The 14,596-nt window shown below is 35.2% G+C and overlaps 1 protein-coding gene across 2 annotated transcripts; it reads right to left on the bottom strand.

Annotated features, from left to right (window-relative positions):
- Positions 1–582: 582 nt before the first annotated feature.
- hnrnph1 (heterogeneous nuclear ribonucleoprotein H1) lies at positions 583–14,155 on the bottom strand. 2 transcript variants are annotated; one of them, XM_073836389.1, is made up of 11 exons: positions 13,977–14,155; positions 13,463–13,560; positions 13,223–13,378; positions 11,691–11,834; positions 10,933–11,071; positions 8,897–9,075; positions 7,956–8,059; positions 6,503–6,638; positions 5,859–5,942; positions 5,676–5,774; positions 583–1,155 (listed from the first exon to the last, which is right to left on the bottom strand). In XM_073836389.1, exons 2-11 carry the CDS (start codon positions 13,545–13,547, stop codon positions 1,052–1,054), a joined length of 1,230 nt encoding a protein of 409 aa, XP_073692490.1. In that variant the 5' UTR covers positions 13,548–13,560; positions 13,977–14,155; the 3' UTR covers positions 583–1,051. The 2 variants fall into 2 exon arrangements, with proteins under 2 accessions (XP_073692490.1, XP_073692491.1); XM_073836390.1 differs by having other exon boundaries at positions 5,544–5,774.
- Between the last annotated feature and the right edge of the window lie 441 nt (positions 14,156–14,596).

Consider the following 14,596-nt stretch of genomic DNA (forward strand, 5'->3'; position numbering starts at 1 on the left):
TAATCTGCATGTTATACAAAAATATACCACTATCAGAGGTCAAAAGTGGGACCACTTCCTGTATGAAGTACTAGATATGAATTATTCAAGAAAATGTTTAAATCATTCATAAAATTGGTTTTATAAACATTTTTATGAATGACGCCCAAAGTGTGTAAATGATTTTTTTGTTGTCCAAAAGTAACATTTATAGTATGCAAACCTGAAGAGCAGATGGATTGTATTTTCTCCAACTTTTGCTCACGCCAGTTAAAGAAAATTTTTATAAAAAATTTTTCAAGCTCTCTGAATACAGAATGTCTATTTTAGATTGTATGACAGTTTCCTGTGTACCTTCTTTTGTCTCCTGTTCTGTTCATAAAGCTGTAATGAAGTTTCTGAAGATTTTATAGAATTGTGTACGGTTTAATAAACACTGCCTCAAAGTATTTATCCATCTGTAAAGATATGAGGAATCGAGACATTTGACCACTACACCGAAATCACAGATACAAGGGGAAAAAAACAAAAGCAAATGCAAACAGTAACATGCATCTAAAAGAAACCTGTCCACTTCCCACCATGCTTTAAAATGATACAAAAATCTTTTTTTTTTTTTTTTGCTTAAACACTCTAAAGAATCAGCCTTGAGTAAGCATTAAGTACATGCAAAACACCTTTGCAGGAGCGAGAAGTTTTTAAGATATGTTGCTACAATCACTGACAGTGTGAAACCTCCATGTGCAAAGACGTCAAGCTGTACGAAAGGCTTTGAGAAAGTTGGCCCATAGGGTCCTGCTGTGAGGAAACAAAAATCACCTCTTTAATACTCTACTGTAAAAACAGATTCACAGGCACCTCTCCAAAGTGTCACATTTCAGAAAATAAAGAATATCTCTTTAACATAAATTACTACCTCTAGTTTTTTTTTTTTTCAACCATGTCAAAAGGAAAAAAGTTTGTTTGCTTGCTCTAAACATAACTTAGAATGGAGCAAGGAACAAAGAACAAACAAATGAAAGAAGACACTGTTCAAATGAAGGTTATAAAGCAGCTGTGAAAGGCTCAGAGGCTACATCCCCCAGCCTCCCCCCATGCCACTGTTGAGGCCATTTATTCCCATGGACCCGCGGCTCCCTCCACCGTAGTAACTGCTCCCCATTCCGCCCTGATTACCTGACAGGAGAGAGAAATACACATTTTAGGACCAGGGAGTTCTCAGTGCGGAAAGAATCACCATTTATACTATGACTCTCAAGGCTTGTCACATGAAAAGCGATGCAGGTTTGTCATGGAAGGGTTATTATACACCTTTTTTTCAATGTGGAAGTAAGCTGTTTTCTGGTAACGTGTAAGACTTCTGGTTCATAAGCCACTATAGAGAAATAACGAGATTTTTGCACTACAAACCACTGTGTTCATAATTAAGATAATGCATTAAAATAATATGGTAAGACACCGGATTAAACCGGAAGCCTGACACATTCAATTTACAAATGGCCATGCCCGCTTTTACAGAAAAAAAAAGGTGGATAGTTAACCAAACTAAAATTAAAACTATTACAAAAACTCTTTGAAAAACATTTTTGTTACTTCAAATATTAAACAACTTATTTCAGCTAGTTGCCAGGACAAAATTGTCATTTTAAATGTTAAAATTATTAAAAATTAGACAAAAAATCTAAAATGGCAAAAACAAAATTACTAAAACTTCACAATAAAATTAAAACAAAATTTACAATTAAAACAAATCAAATTATTAATAATAAATATCTCAATACTATTATGCAACATTTTTAAAATTCCAAGCAGTAAGCAATATTAAAGTATATACTGCTTAAAGGATATACTTTCTCAAAAGCGTTGTTAGCTAACCATTAAGGTTAGGTTTTGGCAAATTTCACAATTCACAAGATTGCAATTCGATAGCGATTATTTTATATATATATCAGGTACAGTACATGCCAAATTTTCTTAAGGAAAAAAAAATCTCAACTAATGGTGTAAAATTTAAATCAGAGTTAGTTGGTACTACATTACAAGAATTGTAAAGGTTGAAATTAACTACTTGTATACAAATGCTTGAATTACACTCAATTAAGTTTTTATAATAATTAAGTTACAATTACATAATTATATTTCTACTCCAACTCGTTTTGTGAAATGTAAAAATTAAAATAGTGGCTGTTATAAAAATTTGATGGATTTATTTAAACACTGAAGAACGTGAAAAAGTATAATGAATGTTATACTGTGCATATATTTAGCAAAATGCTCCTCTCTAGTTTTTTTTTCTAGCTGACTAACGGGTTTTTGGTCACCAGAGATATTTTTTTGAGGCAAATTTGACTGTTATATTGACATCTTTCCAAATTGAAACACTGCTTGAGCGATTACAGGACGAAAAAATGGTTTTCGGTTAGTTTTCTCTCTTTTTACATGCCTTCTGATGTTTACTCATGTTTATTTCATGCTGAAACCAGTATTAAATCAGTTCATGTGCGCTTCCATCTGCCACATTGAACAGTGCCAAAATGGCATTTATTGTTTGAATACTGTCATAAAATGGACAGAATTTGAAATCTGAGACTTTGCTTCATGTCAAAAGTAACAAAGCACAAAGCTTATTGTGATTTATTGGATGGGAGGCGCACTACAATGTTCCGTTCCTTGACTAAAAACAGGTTAGACTCATCAGTTTTTGTGATGTAAGAGTCTATATTGATTCTCATTTTTAAAAAACAATTTAAACTGATAAATTGATATTTTCTATCCAGCAATACCAACTATGGTCGCAAGATCCAAAGAACTCTATAAAGGGTCTGCACTTGGGTCAAGATTTATTCAATTTAAATCAATCAAATTTATGCTGTCTAAACCACATGTGGTGTAAAAAAAAACATGTGGAAGCAGCTAAATCATATAGAGCAGGACTAAGTAAGCAGGAAAGGGGACAATATTTTGACACACTAAAGTTAATAGGTGGTAAAGATATGTACGAGCAGTATAAATTAAGATATTAGCCTAATATTTCACCTACCTGACTGGAAATAAGAACAAACATAAGATTCTTTTTAGTCTTTTGTCAAGATTCTTACCCTAGAAATCTTGGTTCAGTTTGGCCAACCACAAATGCATTTTGCACTCTTCTCCTTGATTTGTTATAACTTTTGGCAGTCTATAGTACCCCAAGTGTTTTTTCCCATCCGACTGATTAGTACAGCCCAAAACATGGGAAAAAATTTATAAATTTCAGCAGCAATAATCAGCAAAATATGTGAGTTTTGTTCGATTCAGTGGCATTGTTTACGCTTAGTGCCGCCAATATGGTCGATTGATAATGCGTTGAACACTCTTTTGCTAACGACAGAACTTGCGAGCATAGTTGATTTTAGGTTTTTACACTGGCACATGGTACATGTAATGATACACCAGGTGAACTGTTTGGCAAACAATAGCCACTTTAAATAGACAGATGGTGTCAAAGGTGAAACCGTTTAAACTTTGGATGTAAACATTACATCATTTAAAGTGCATGCAATCAAGTGTCAGGGACAATGCTGTTTTGATGACTTCAATGCATTGGGAGATGGAGGTCATGTGATAGAGCCTTGAGTGATGTGTCAAATTCTACCCCACTTGGACCCCTACAAGATTCCATCTTCTGAAAGAACTCTCTGGTAGTTCTATTTGGAACCCAAATCTCAAAATGTTAAGCCTTAACCAGCAACATGCACCCATAAACCAGCACAATGCATATAATAAATACATAAGCATTTTTTTCTTTAATTATATATCCTGTGTACAAATTGTAGATGTCGTCAATTCAGAGGCTGAATTCTTCAGAGGCTGCATTCGAACACAGAATATGTCAAAGCGAGGCGATGACAGCTGTCCTATTTCGAAGGCTCCAATAAATGCAGCCTTAAAATGCGTCATTCATTTACCAGGCCATGAAGGATGCAAAAGATGGATCCTTCATAGCCCAGACTATCCTAAGATTCATTGTGCGCCAGCAGTTTAAATGTTGACATATCTCACGAAGAAGCAATTCTACATATATTTTAGATATTTAGATATTTGTTTTCAGATAACAATATACACTACCAGTCAAAAGTTTTTGAACAGTAAGATTAATGTTTTCTTTTTTTTTTTTTTTTTGGCCTTTTTTGCCTTTATTAGGACAGGACAGATCAGATAGGACAGGAAGCGAGGTGGGAGAGAGTTAGGGGGCGGGATCGGGAAAGGTCCTCGAGTCGGGATTCGATCACGGGACGCCCGGAGCGCAATGGCGCTATATGTCGACGCACTAACCACACGCCTATCGGCGCCGACAGATTAATGTTTTCTAAAGACGTATTTTCTGCTCACCAAGTCTGCATTTATTTGATCCAAAGTACAATTTTGAAATAGTTTTACTATTTAAAATAACTGTTTTCTATTTGAATATATTTTAAAATGTAATTTATTCCTGTGATTTCAAAGCTTAATTTTTAACATCATTACCCCAGTCACATGATCCTTCAGAAATCATTCTAATGTTTAAAAACATAAATTATACTGACTCCAAGCTTTTGAATGGTATAGTGTATGATGTTACAAAAGCTTTTTATTTCAGATAAATGCTGATCCTTGGATCTGTCTATTCATCAAAGAATCCTGAAAATTTTTACTGTTATAACTGTTATAATAATCAATAATCTTCTTGAACAGCAAATCAGCATATTAGAATGATTTCTGAAGGATCAGAAATGAGGAGTAATGATGCTGAAAATTCAGCTTTGAAATCACAGGAATACATTTTATTATTTCACATTTTAAAATAGAAAACAGTTATTTTAAATAGTAAAAATATTTCAACGTTGTACTGTTTTTCCTGTATTTTGGATCAAATAAATGCAGGCTTGGTGAGCAGAAGAGACTTCTTTAAAAAAAAACATTACAAATCTTACTGTCAAAAAAGTTTTGACTGGTAGTGTAAATTTCCAAAAGTCTAGTTTAAACTTTACTGTGGCTTATCACATTTGTTAGTAAATGAGCAATCCACGATTAGCTAGACCTGGGTTTCTCAACTCTGGCCCTCAAGGTCCACTTTCCTGCAGAGTTTAGCTTCAACCCTAATCAAACAAGCTAATCAAGGCCTTCAGGATCACTAGAAAGTTACAGGCAGGTGAGTTTGATCAAGGTTGGAGCTAAACTCTGCAGGAAAGTGGACCTCGAGGGCCAGAGTTGAAAACCCCTGAGCTAGACCGTCCAATTTAAACAATAATTGGTTTGGCCATTACAGACTTTCGAAGAATGCAGCCCCTGAATTGAGACACAGATGGTGTCATTTATAAAATTATAAAATGATATGTCTTTTTTTGGTTAGTAAGCCAACCATCACCATATCCTATGCATTTTACAGGCAACCTTTACTGAATCGTGCTCTCTGTTAAATATGTGAACATTATGATATTGAAAGGTACTCATTATTTTAGTTAGCACAACAGAAAGATACTGCGTAGTCAATGTATTTCTGTATTATTGACACTGAAGTACTGTTTGATTGTGATTGTATTTACCTGATCAGCTACAACAGGATAACACGAAAGGCTTTTTAATCAGGCATTACAAACTGCTACCCCTAGGGGTCCAAGGGCGATAGGATTTGGCAGGGAACCGGCTAGCAGAGCTACGGAAGAGCTGACACTCACTGTAGTCACTATAGCCCCCCATGCCACTCTGGTTACCATAACCACCGCTGTAGCCAGAGCCCATCTGTTGGCTGCTGTGTCCGTATGACGACTGGTTTCCTGTAGAGCAACAATTATGCATTTAAGATAGCTGCTCAGTAAGAGTTACTCATATCAGGAAAAGAGGTAAAGAAGAGGTCTTACCCATACCGCCCATCATTTGGCCACCGTATCCTCCACTTCCACCCCCTGCCGTGGAGTTTAGGAACAGCTCCACATAACGATGCTCTGCATGAGAATACAAACAAATTCATACAAAAAACGATAACTAAATGTATTTAGCATCCACACCAACAGACGATAACTAAATGTATTTAGCATCCACACCAACAGACGATAACGTTGTGATTATTAAAAGCACATGCTGCAGTTTTGTCATCTGCCGGTTTAAATCCTAAGTGGATTCTGATTGGCTATCAAAGTTTTTGTTGTTCATCAGCTTGAAAAGCTGCTTTGAAAGTGATTCCAAATATATAATCCAAAACTTTATTGTTATAGTTACTGTCTTTTAGTGTTGTCAGCTAGGCTCCATAATATCATTTATCATACCAAAGTGTTTAGTTTTCTTCAGTAGAAGAATGCAGACATTCAATACCCATTAATAGGACTGAATTAAACTCAAAAATTAATTCTCTCATCATTTTCTCAACCTCAAGTTATTCCAAACCTGCTGACAAAAGATGATATTTTAAAGGATGTGGGTAACCAAACAGCAGCATTGTCATTTTTGGGTGAACTATCCCTTTAAATCATTCAGTTTTACTTTTGTTTCCTCTCCTAATACTTACGCATATTGGCTTTGTCCTTTGACATGGCTGCCACTGCATCCTCATGTGTGGCAAACTCTACATCTGCCTCGCCTGTTACTCTTCCATCAGGACCGATCTCCAGGTGAACACGCACTGGGTTCAGTGGAGAGAAGAACTAGAGAAGAAAACATGGAGATGGACAACAGAACATCAAATAGGATGCTATGTCATCAAATAAACACTTTGTACAGTTGAAGTCAAAAGTTTACATACACCTTGCAGAATCAGCAAAATGTTAATTATTTGACCAAAATAAGAGGGATCATACAAAATGCATGTTTTTTTATTTAGTTCTGACCTAAATAAGGTATTTCACATAAAATACATTTACATATAGTCCACAAGAGAAAATAATAGTTGAATTTATAAAAATGACCCTGTTCAAAAGTTTACATAAACTTGATTCCTAATACTGTGTTGTTACCTGAATGATCCACAGGTGTTTTTTGTTTAGTGATAGTTGTTCATGAGCACCTTGTTTTTCCTGAACAGTTAAACTGTCCGCTGTTCTTCAGAAAAATCTTTCAGGTTCCACAAATTCTTTAGTTTTTCAGCATTTTTGTGTATTTAAACCCTTTTCAACAAAGACTGTGTGAATTTGAGATATATTTTTTCACACTGAGGACAACTGAGGGACTCATATGCAACTATTACAGAAGTTTCAAACACTCAATGATGCTTCAAAACAAGAAACGATGCATTATAACTGGGGGTGTAAACTTTTAAACAGAATGAAGATGTGTACATTGCCTAAATATCTTTTTATTTTTTTTATCTATTTTTTTCCCATTTAGTACTGCCCTTCAGAAGCTACAGAAGATATGTATGTGTTTCCCAGAAGGCAAAATAAGTTACATTTACCCTAATCTTCAAATTCAATTTCAAAAAATGCATTTTTCTTTCTGAAGCATCAATGTGTGTTTCAACCTTCTGTAATTGTTGCATATGAGTCTCTCAGTTGTCCTCAGTGTAAAAAGATGGATCTGAAAATCATACAGTCATTGTTGGAAAACATTCAAATACACTAAAATGCTAAAAAAAAAGAAAAAAAAAGAATTTGTGGCCCCTGAAGATTTTTTCTGAAGAACAGCAGGCAGTTTAACTGTTCAGGAAAAACAAGGGACTCATGAACAACTATCACTAAACCAAAAAAAAAACAAAAAACAGCTGTGGATCATTCAGGTAACAACACAGTATTAAGAATCAAGGGTATGTAAACTTTTGAACAGGGTTATTTTTATAACTTCAACTATTATTTTCTCTTGTGGACTAAATGTAAAATACCTTATTCAGGTCGGTACTAAATAAAAAATAGCATGCATTTTGTATGATCCAGAATCTGCAAGGTGTATGTAAACTTTTGACTTCAACTGTATTAACAGATACAAGCACACAGACTTGAAATAAACACTTTTGTGTCTAAAGGACTCACATTGTATATGTCAGTCTCAGTTGCTCTGTATGGAAGGCCTCTCATGTGCACACAATGTCCCGTTGTGCTTTGAAAGGAGGAGCCGCCATCTCCATATCGACCATCTTTGAAACAAAATAAGAGCAGGAACAAGTTAAAGAAAAAAACATTCTAATAAGCCTTCCGCTGTCTGTTTTACGTTTACCATAGTTCAAATTCTGTATTTAATTACTTACCCTCATGTTCCAAACCCTCTTAGACCTTTGTTCATGAAATTATTGTATAAAGTCGTTAGTTTTCTTTATGCAAAAAAAGTATTCTCATAGCTTTATAAAATTACAAGTAAACCACTGATGTCACTATTTTAAGGCAGTCTATAGACCTTTTTCCTGAACACGGAAGTAAGTCCGACTCTTAACTGAAAGAATGCTTTGCATTTCCGGTCTGCATTGTTTCTAGTCAAATTAGGGTATATTCCGAGCTAATAAACTGATGTTAAACATATTCAAATGTTTTTAAAAAGCACATGGCTCCATAGCGCCATCACTTGGCAATGTCGCAATGACCGTCATTTGTCAGTGCCTCACTTTCATGAGTGTGTAGATGACACGAAGCAGCCGACGTTAGCTACATTAAAAACAGTTGGACGCTATTTGAATGGGTTCCTATGGAAACCGGAACAAAAAAGCATTCAATCTGACGTTAGAATTCGTAATGGCGGCGCTCATCGTTTACTCAGGAAAAAGGTCTATACTACCTTTCTGGGTCTTGAATGTGCCAGTTGCATTGATGTCTATGCAGGGTCAGAAAGCTCTCGGATATCATAAAAAAAAATCCTAATTTGTGTTCTTAACATGAACAAAGGTCTTACAGGTTTGAAACAACATGAGGGTGAGTAATTAATGGCCAGATTTTCATTTTTGAGTGAACTATCCCTTTAATGACAACCAAAAATACTTTACCTCCACCGTAGCCTCCACGTCTCATTCTCTCAAAGGAGACTCCTCTTCCCATGCTATTGTAGCCGCGGCCGCCTCCAGGCCTGTCGTATGGGCCAGGTCTCTGCATGCCCATGACCTTACGCTGGGGTTCATAATGTGTGCGCACTTCCGCGCGGCTGCTCTTGAAGATCTCTATATACCTAAGGACATAAATGCAGAGTAATGGCACCAAAGTCCACCGGCAAGAGACAAGAGCATTCCTGCGTGCAGAATAAATAAGGGCTGTCTGAAAACGGGCATAATGAACAAACACCCTTAGTTAGAATGACTCTGGGATGACACTAATTAACAGTCAGCGTCTCCGTTCAGTGACTTTACGTAACAGTTTCCGAAAAAAGAGACAGAGAGAGACAGAAATTAAAGAACCCTTAAATATTTAGTTTCATTCAACCCTTCATTACAAAGAACTTTTCTTATGGTCACCCGAAGGCAGCTGGCAATGTGTTACTGTGGTCTGGTTCTTATTGGACTGACACGCTGCTTTCGTTCTCTGCTAGCAAAGCACTTCAGACTGTTAGGGTTAACTTTGTATTACCTGTTTAACTGGGTCCTCGTGATCTGAAGTCTTCAAAATGGTAGAAAAACTGAGAGATTCCTATTGCATAAAACTTAGTGCTGAGTGGCCATGTGTCTAGCCTATCGGTCAAGAAGAGAGGGTTAATGTCAACTATTCTCGTAACTTCATAACACTACAGATGAACCACTGATGTCACATGGACTGTTTTAACAATGTCCTTACTACATTTCTGGGCCTTGAACGTGTCAGTTGCACTGCTGTCTATGCAGGGTCAGAAAGATCTCAGATTTTATCAAAAATATCTTTAAGAGCAGGTCATATGGGTTTTTGAAAAATGTAATTTTAGCAGTTTGAAACATATCGATCCTTTAATGTAAACAGTCTGCAAAGTTGTTAATCAAAAAAGTGCATTATACAAAGATATTGCCTCTCAAAAGAAAGTACCTTAACGAGTAGTCATATTTTCAAATCTTCTGCCTGTTACCAATCTAGTTCACTGGGTAACACATTAGCATAATCCCGCCTGCCGCAAAATACAAACAGTCTGACCTGCCCACAAACACTTCCACTAGTTAGTGTGTATACATCATGTTGAGAAGATGCTCTGTTCTGCGCTGTTTGTTTTCATTGCAGAAAGATGATGTAAAGAATCAGTGGTTAATATTAATATTTTTCATGATACCACAGCAATACAATTTGAACCTTTTGTTGTGTGCCCATCATTTTACAGAGGACTGCTTCTCTATTCTTGGCTTTTATCTTCTTTGGCTTCTAATCTTCTTTATTTAGACCAACAAGCGTCTCCAAACCACAACCTGTAAGTACGATTGATACGTTGTGTGTACATTATAAGTGAGTGCTCAAAATATCAAGTTTTTTTGGTCTAATATGTGATGTATACCTAGTGCAGCTTTAGGTTTCCAGGTAAACCATGATATTACTGTCTAACTGATATAGTTCTGATAATTCGCTGTGAACCCACTATTTCCTAAAAATGTGCAGATTATTGTACTATTGTTATAATTACTTTATTTAATAATAAAGAATGTAACTTGGACAAATTTTGGTTTACAAACTGTATTGTTTCATCAGTTAGTCGCCTTAGCGCTCGGTTAACGTATTGACCATTATTGTTTTACAAAGTGTTTACAGTTTAGCAGCTAAACGTCAGCTGTGGGCATGATTCGCTTTCGGAAGTTATTATTTTAAGAACGGATTGGAGCACTATATTATTGTTTTATGCTCAGGGTTGCCAGGTTTTCACATCAAAATCCGCTATATTGTTATCTCTCTAAATCTACACAGTGGAAGTCAATGGTTCACTCAGCACTAATAATACATAATCTTTAAGGCTACTGGACTTTTTGTTTTCCATCAAATCATCTGTGGTCATATCTTGCCATTTCTGCAGTGGATGATTTATTGAGGTGAACACCATAAGAAAAGCAACGTATCCAGGCAACCAACCAACCATCCCCACCTGTGCCCTATTCTTTCCTTGTGTTTCTTTAGAGCCTTTTCGGCTATATCCTGTGAAGCAAACTGCACGAAGGCCTCCCCCGTACTCCTCCCCTGGAAGTCCACCGGCAATGTTATCCCATTTGGCACGATTTCCAACCCTTCAACCCAAGGACAGATAACCCCAGTGGGGGACAAATTAAGTCACAAGCCCATTAACAAGACTTTATATTACTCTATGGGTTTCTCTTTATGTCAAATGAGAAATGGTACTAAATAAACATACCAAATGGGGCCGCAATACACTTGAACCTTTTCTGGCACAATTTAAGGATAATTTTGTGCAAGAAAAAGAAGGGTCACTTAAATCAAATGCCTCTTGAGCGTTTGTCTCAACCCATCTTTTGTTTGTCTGGTAAGCCCCAAAAATACCTAGATTGTTGTGCACCTGTTTTAGGTTTATAAAAATACAAAAAGGGCTGAGGCAGTTTAACTAAAAAAAAACAAAAAAAAAACACACATAGTCTAATAATTACAAAAAAGGACAAAGCTGGATAAAAAGTGACCCATCTTGGTCCTTATAGATGGTCCAATTCTTAAGATTCAATACAAATTTCAAGTACTCCTAAATTATTAAAACTTATCACTTTGATTTAAATGTCCAAAATTTGTTTTTGTACAAATGATGGTCCGATTAAATAAAATAAACCTTTGGTAAATGTTGGCATACTGTTTAAATTTTGAGTAATGAGGGCAACTTGAACATCCTATCTGACATACCTGCAAAAAACTGGACAATTTCCTCCTTGCTGCATCCGAATGGCAGACCACGAAGCCTAACCAGGCCATCCCCTCCTGTGTCCGGGCAGTTCGGTCCGGTGTGCTTTAGAACCCAGTCCATCTCAACACTGTTGGATTTGAATACTAAAAACACATATGAAACAATCAGCACTTCATCTTGAATTATTGAAGAAACACACTACCAGTCAAAAGTTTTTGAACAGTAAGATTTTAAATGTTTATTAATATTTATTAAAATGTTTATTATCTCTTCTGCTCACCAAGCCTGCATTTATTTGACCCAACGTACACCAAAAAAAGTAAAGTATTTTTACTATTTAAAATAACCGTTTTCTATTTAAATATATTTTAAATTATTAATTATATATAGTGTATAATGTTACAAACGCTTTTTATTTCAGATAAATGCTGATCTTTGGATTTTTCTATTCATCAAAGTATCCTAAAAAATGTTTTAAATATTATTAATAATAATAATAACAATAATAAACGTTTCTTGTACAGCAAATCAGCATATTACAAAGATTTCTGAAGGACCATGTCATGTGACACTGAAGATTGGAGTAATGATACTGAAAATTTAGCTTTGATCACAGGAATAAATTACATTTTAAAATATTTTCAAACAGAAAGCAGTTATTTTAAATCGTCAAAAATATTTTACTAAAAAACATTTTCCCTAAAAAAAAATCCTCCTTAAAAGGAATAAATACATTTTAAAATATATTCAAATAAAAAGCAGTTATTTTAAACAGAAAAAATATTTAATATATTTATTATTAATATGAATACATTTAAAATATTTATTATTAATATTACTGCTTTTGCTGTATTTTTGGATCAAATAAATGCAGGCTTGGTGAGCAGAAGAGACCTCAAAAAAAAAAAAACATTAAAAAACTTTTGACTGGTAGTGTTGTTTACCAAAAAAATTACATTTGCTGAAACTCTCAGGTCATCCAAGATGTAGATGAGTTTGCTTCTTCATCGACTTGCTCACTAATAGATCCTCTGCATGTAGTGAATGGGTGCCATCAGAATGAGAGTCCAAACAGCTGATAAAAACATCATAATAATGCAAAAGTAATCCACACAACTCCAGTCCATCAATTAACATCTTGTGAAGTGAAAAGCTGTGTTTATAAAAAAACAAACCCATCATCAAAACTTTTTTTACTTCAAACCTTTGTTTATGTCTTGTCTGAAGAAATATGCAAAGATCACGCACAGTTAAGAAGTGAAAAGACATTAATTGATGGACTAAACTTGTGTGGATTATTGTGATGTTTTTATCAGCTGTTTGGACCCTTATTTTGACGGCACCCATTAACTGCAGAGGATCCATTGGTGAGCAAGTAATGTAATGCTAAATTTTACCTAATCTGTTCTGATGAAGAAGCAAACTCATCTACAAGAATGGCCTGTGCATCCATACATTTTCAGCAAAGTTTCATTTATGGATTAATTATTTCTTTAAGGATCCTAACTAAGAAAAAAAAGTAGCTGCCTACCTTCTACGTAACGGTGGCCCATGGTTTCACGGTCTTTCTTCACAGCAATTTTTAGATCTTCTTCTGATTCAAACTCGACAAACGCCTCTCCACTTGGCCGTCCTTCCCGTGTGTATGTGAAGTGTATACTTGTCCCATTGCTCGCAATTTTGCACTCTATGATGACATTCAGCTAGAATTAGTCAAGCAGGGAATAAAACCTAAAGAGAAAAGACTTAAGCAAATGCTTTTGCTTTTTACCTGAGAAAAACCTCTGAACTTCATCAACAGAACAGGACCAGGGCAAACCTCTGACTCTCACCACAAAACCCTCTCCATCCGCCATACTGGAAACAACCCTGTTTAAACACAATATATATGATGGTGACTATATAATACACTATAGTATAACACAAAAACTAACATTTGTGTATTCTAGACACTTATCTGCATCTTAAAAGAAGAATGGCTGAATGATAAATTCCCCTAGACATACAACATATAAACATATAAAGCAAAATGCTTAGCCAAAGTAAATAAATAAATAACAGGGCCAACTATTGATTAAAGCTAATCCAATCAATTATGCACCTAAACATTCTCTATTCATTCCCTATTCAGTCAAAACGAAAAACTAGAAAATCCCTTTAACCATGAAATAAGGCTCTGTGTGAAAAGTAAATAGTTATTTACATAATAATTGAGGGAAACCCTTTTGCATAACTGAGAAAACGAAACTGTTAGCTTAGCGAGCTACGTTAGCTAAACCACATACCTTCTGATAGACGTTTCGTCTACTCAACCGAAGCAACCTGACGTGACTTGTTTACCCCTTAATAGAGCATTAACCATACAACTTCTTATATATGTCTATAATAAGTAAATGAACAATAAAACTCGAGAAGCAGAACTGTGCTCGCTATGAACGAGCGATAAACGGCGCTCTTCCCTGAATCAAAGGCGGATTCAGAAACTAAAAAAAGGCGTTTGTCGACACCGCCTGTTTGGGATGTGAAACTACAGAGCTCTAAATCTATATGACACACATACCTAAATAGTGTGCTGTATAATTTTAGTACATGATGTTCGGTATCTGTATCACTATCACTATCAGGAACGTATGTTACTATTATCTTACACACGACCAATTCAATGCGAAATAAACATTTTGCCCGTTTGAACATGTTCTGTTTATATTCGGATTTTGGCTAGTACTGATTAAATGTTATCTGGATTAAGTAATCAGATTCCAAAAACCAAGTACTTGTATTTAGATTAAATTACATTTTAAAATACTCATAATCAGATTACAGTTACTTTTTTATATGGATCACATTAATACATATTATTAGTAGATAACACTAAATTATTAAGAAATAATTCTCCCTAATTCCT

The sequence above is a fragment of the Garra rufa genome, chromosome 3 (genome assembly GCF_049309525.1).
Source record: "Garra rufa chromosome 3, GarRuf1.0, whole genome shotgun sequence".
NCBI lineage: Eukaryota > Metazoa > Chordata > Actinopteri > Cypriniformes > Cyprinidae > Garra > Garra rufa.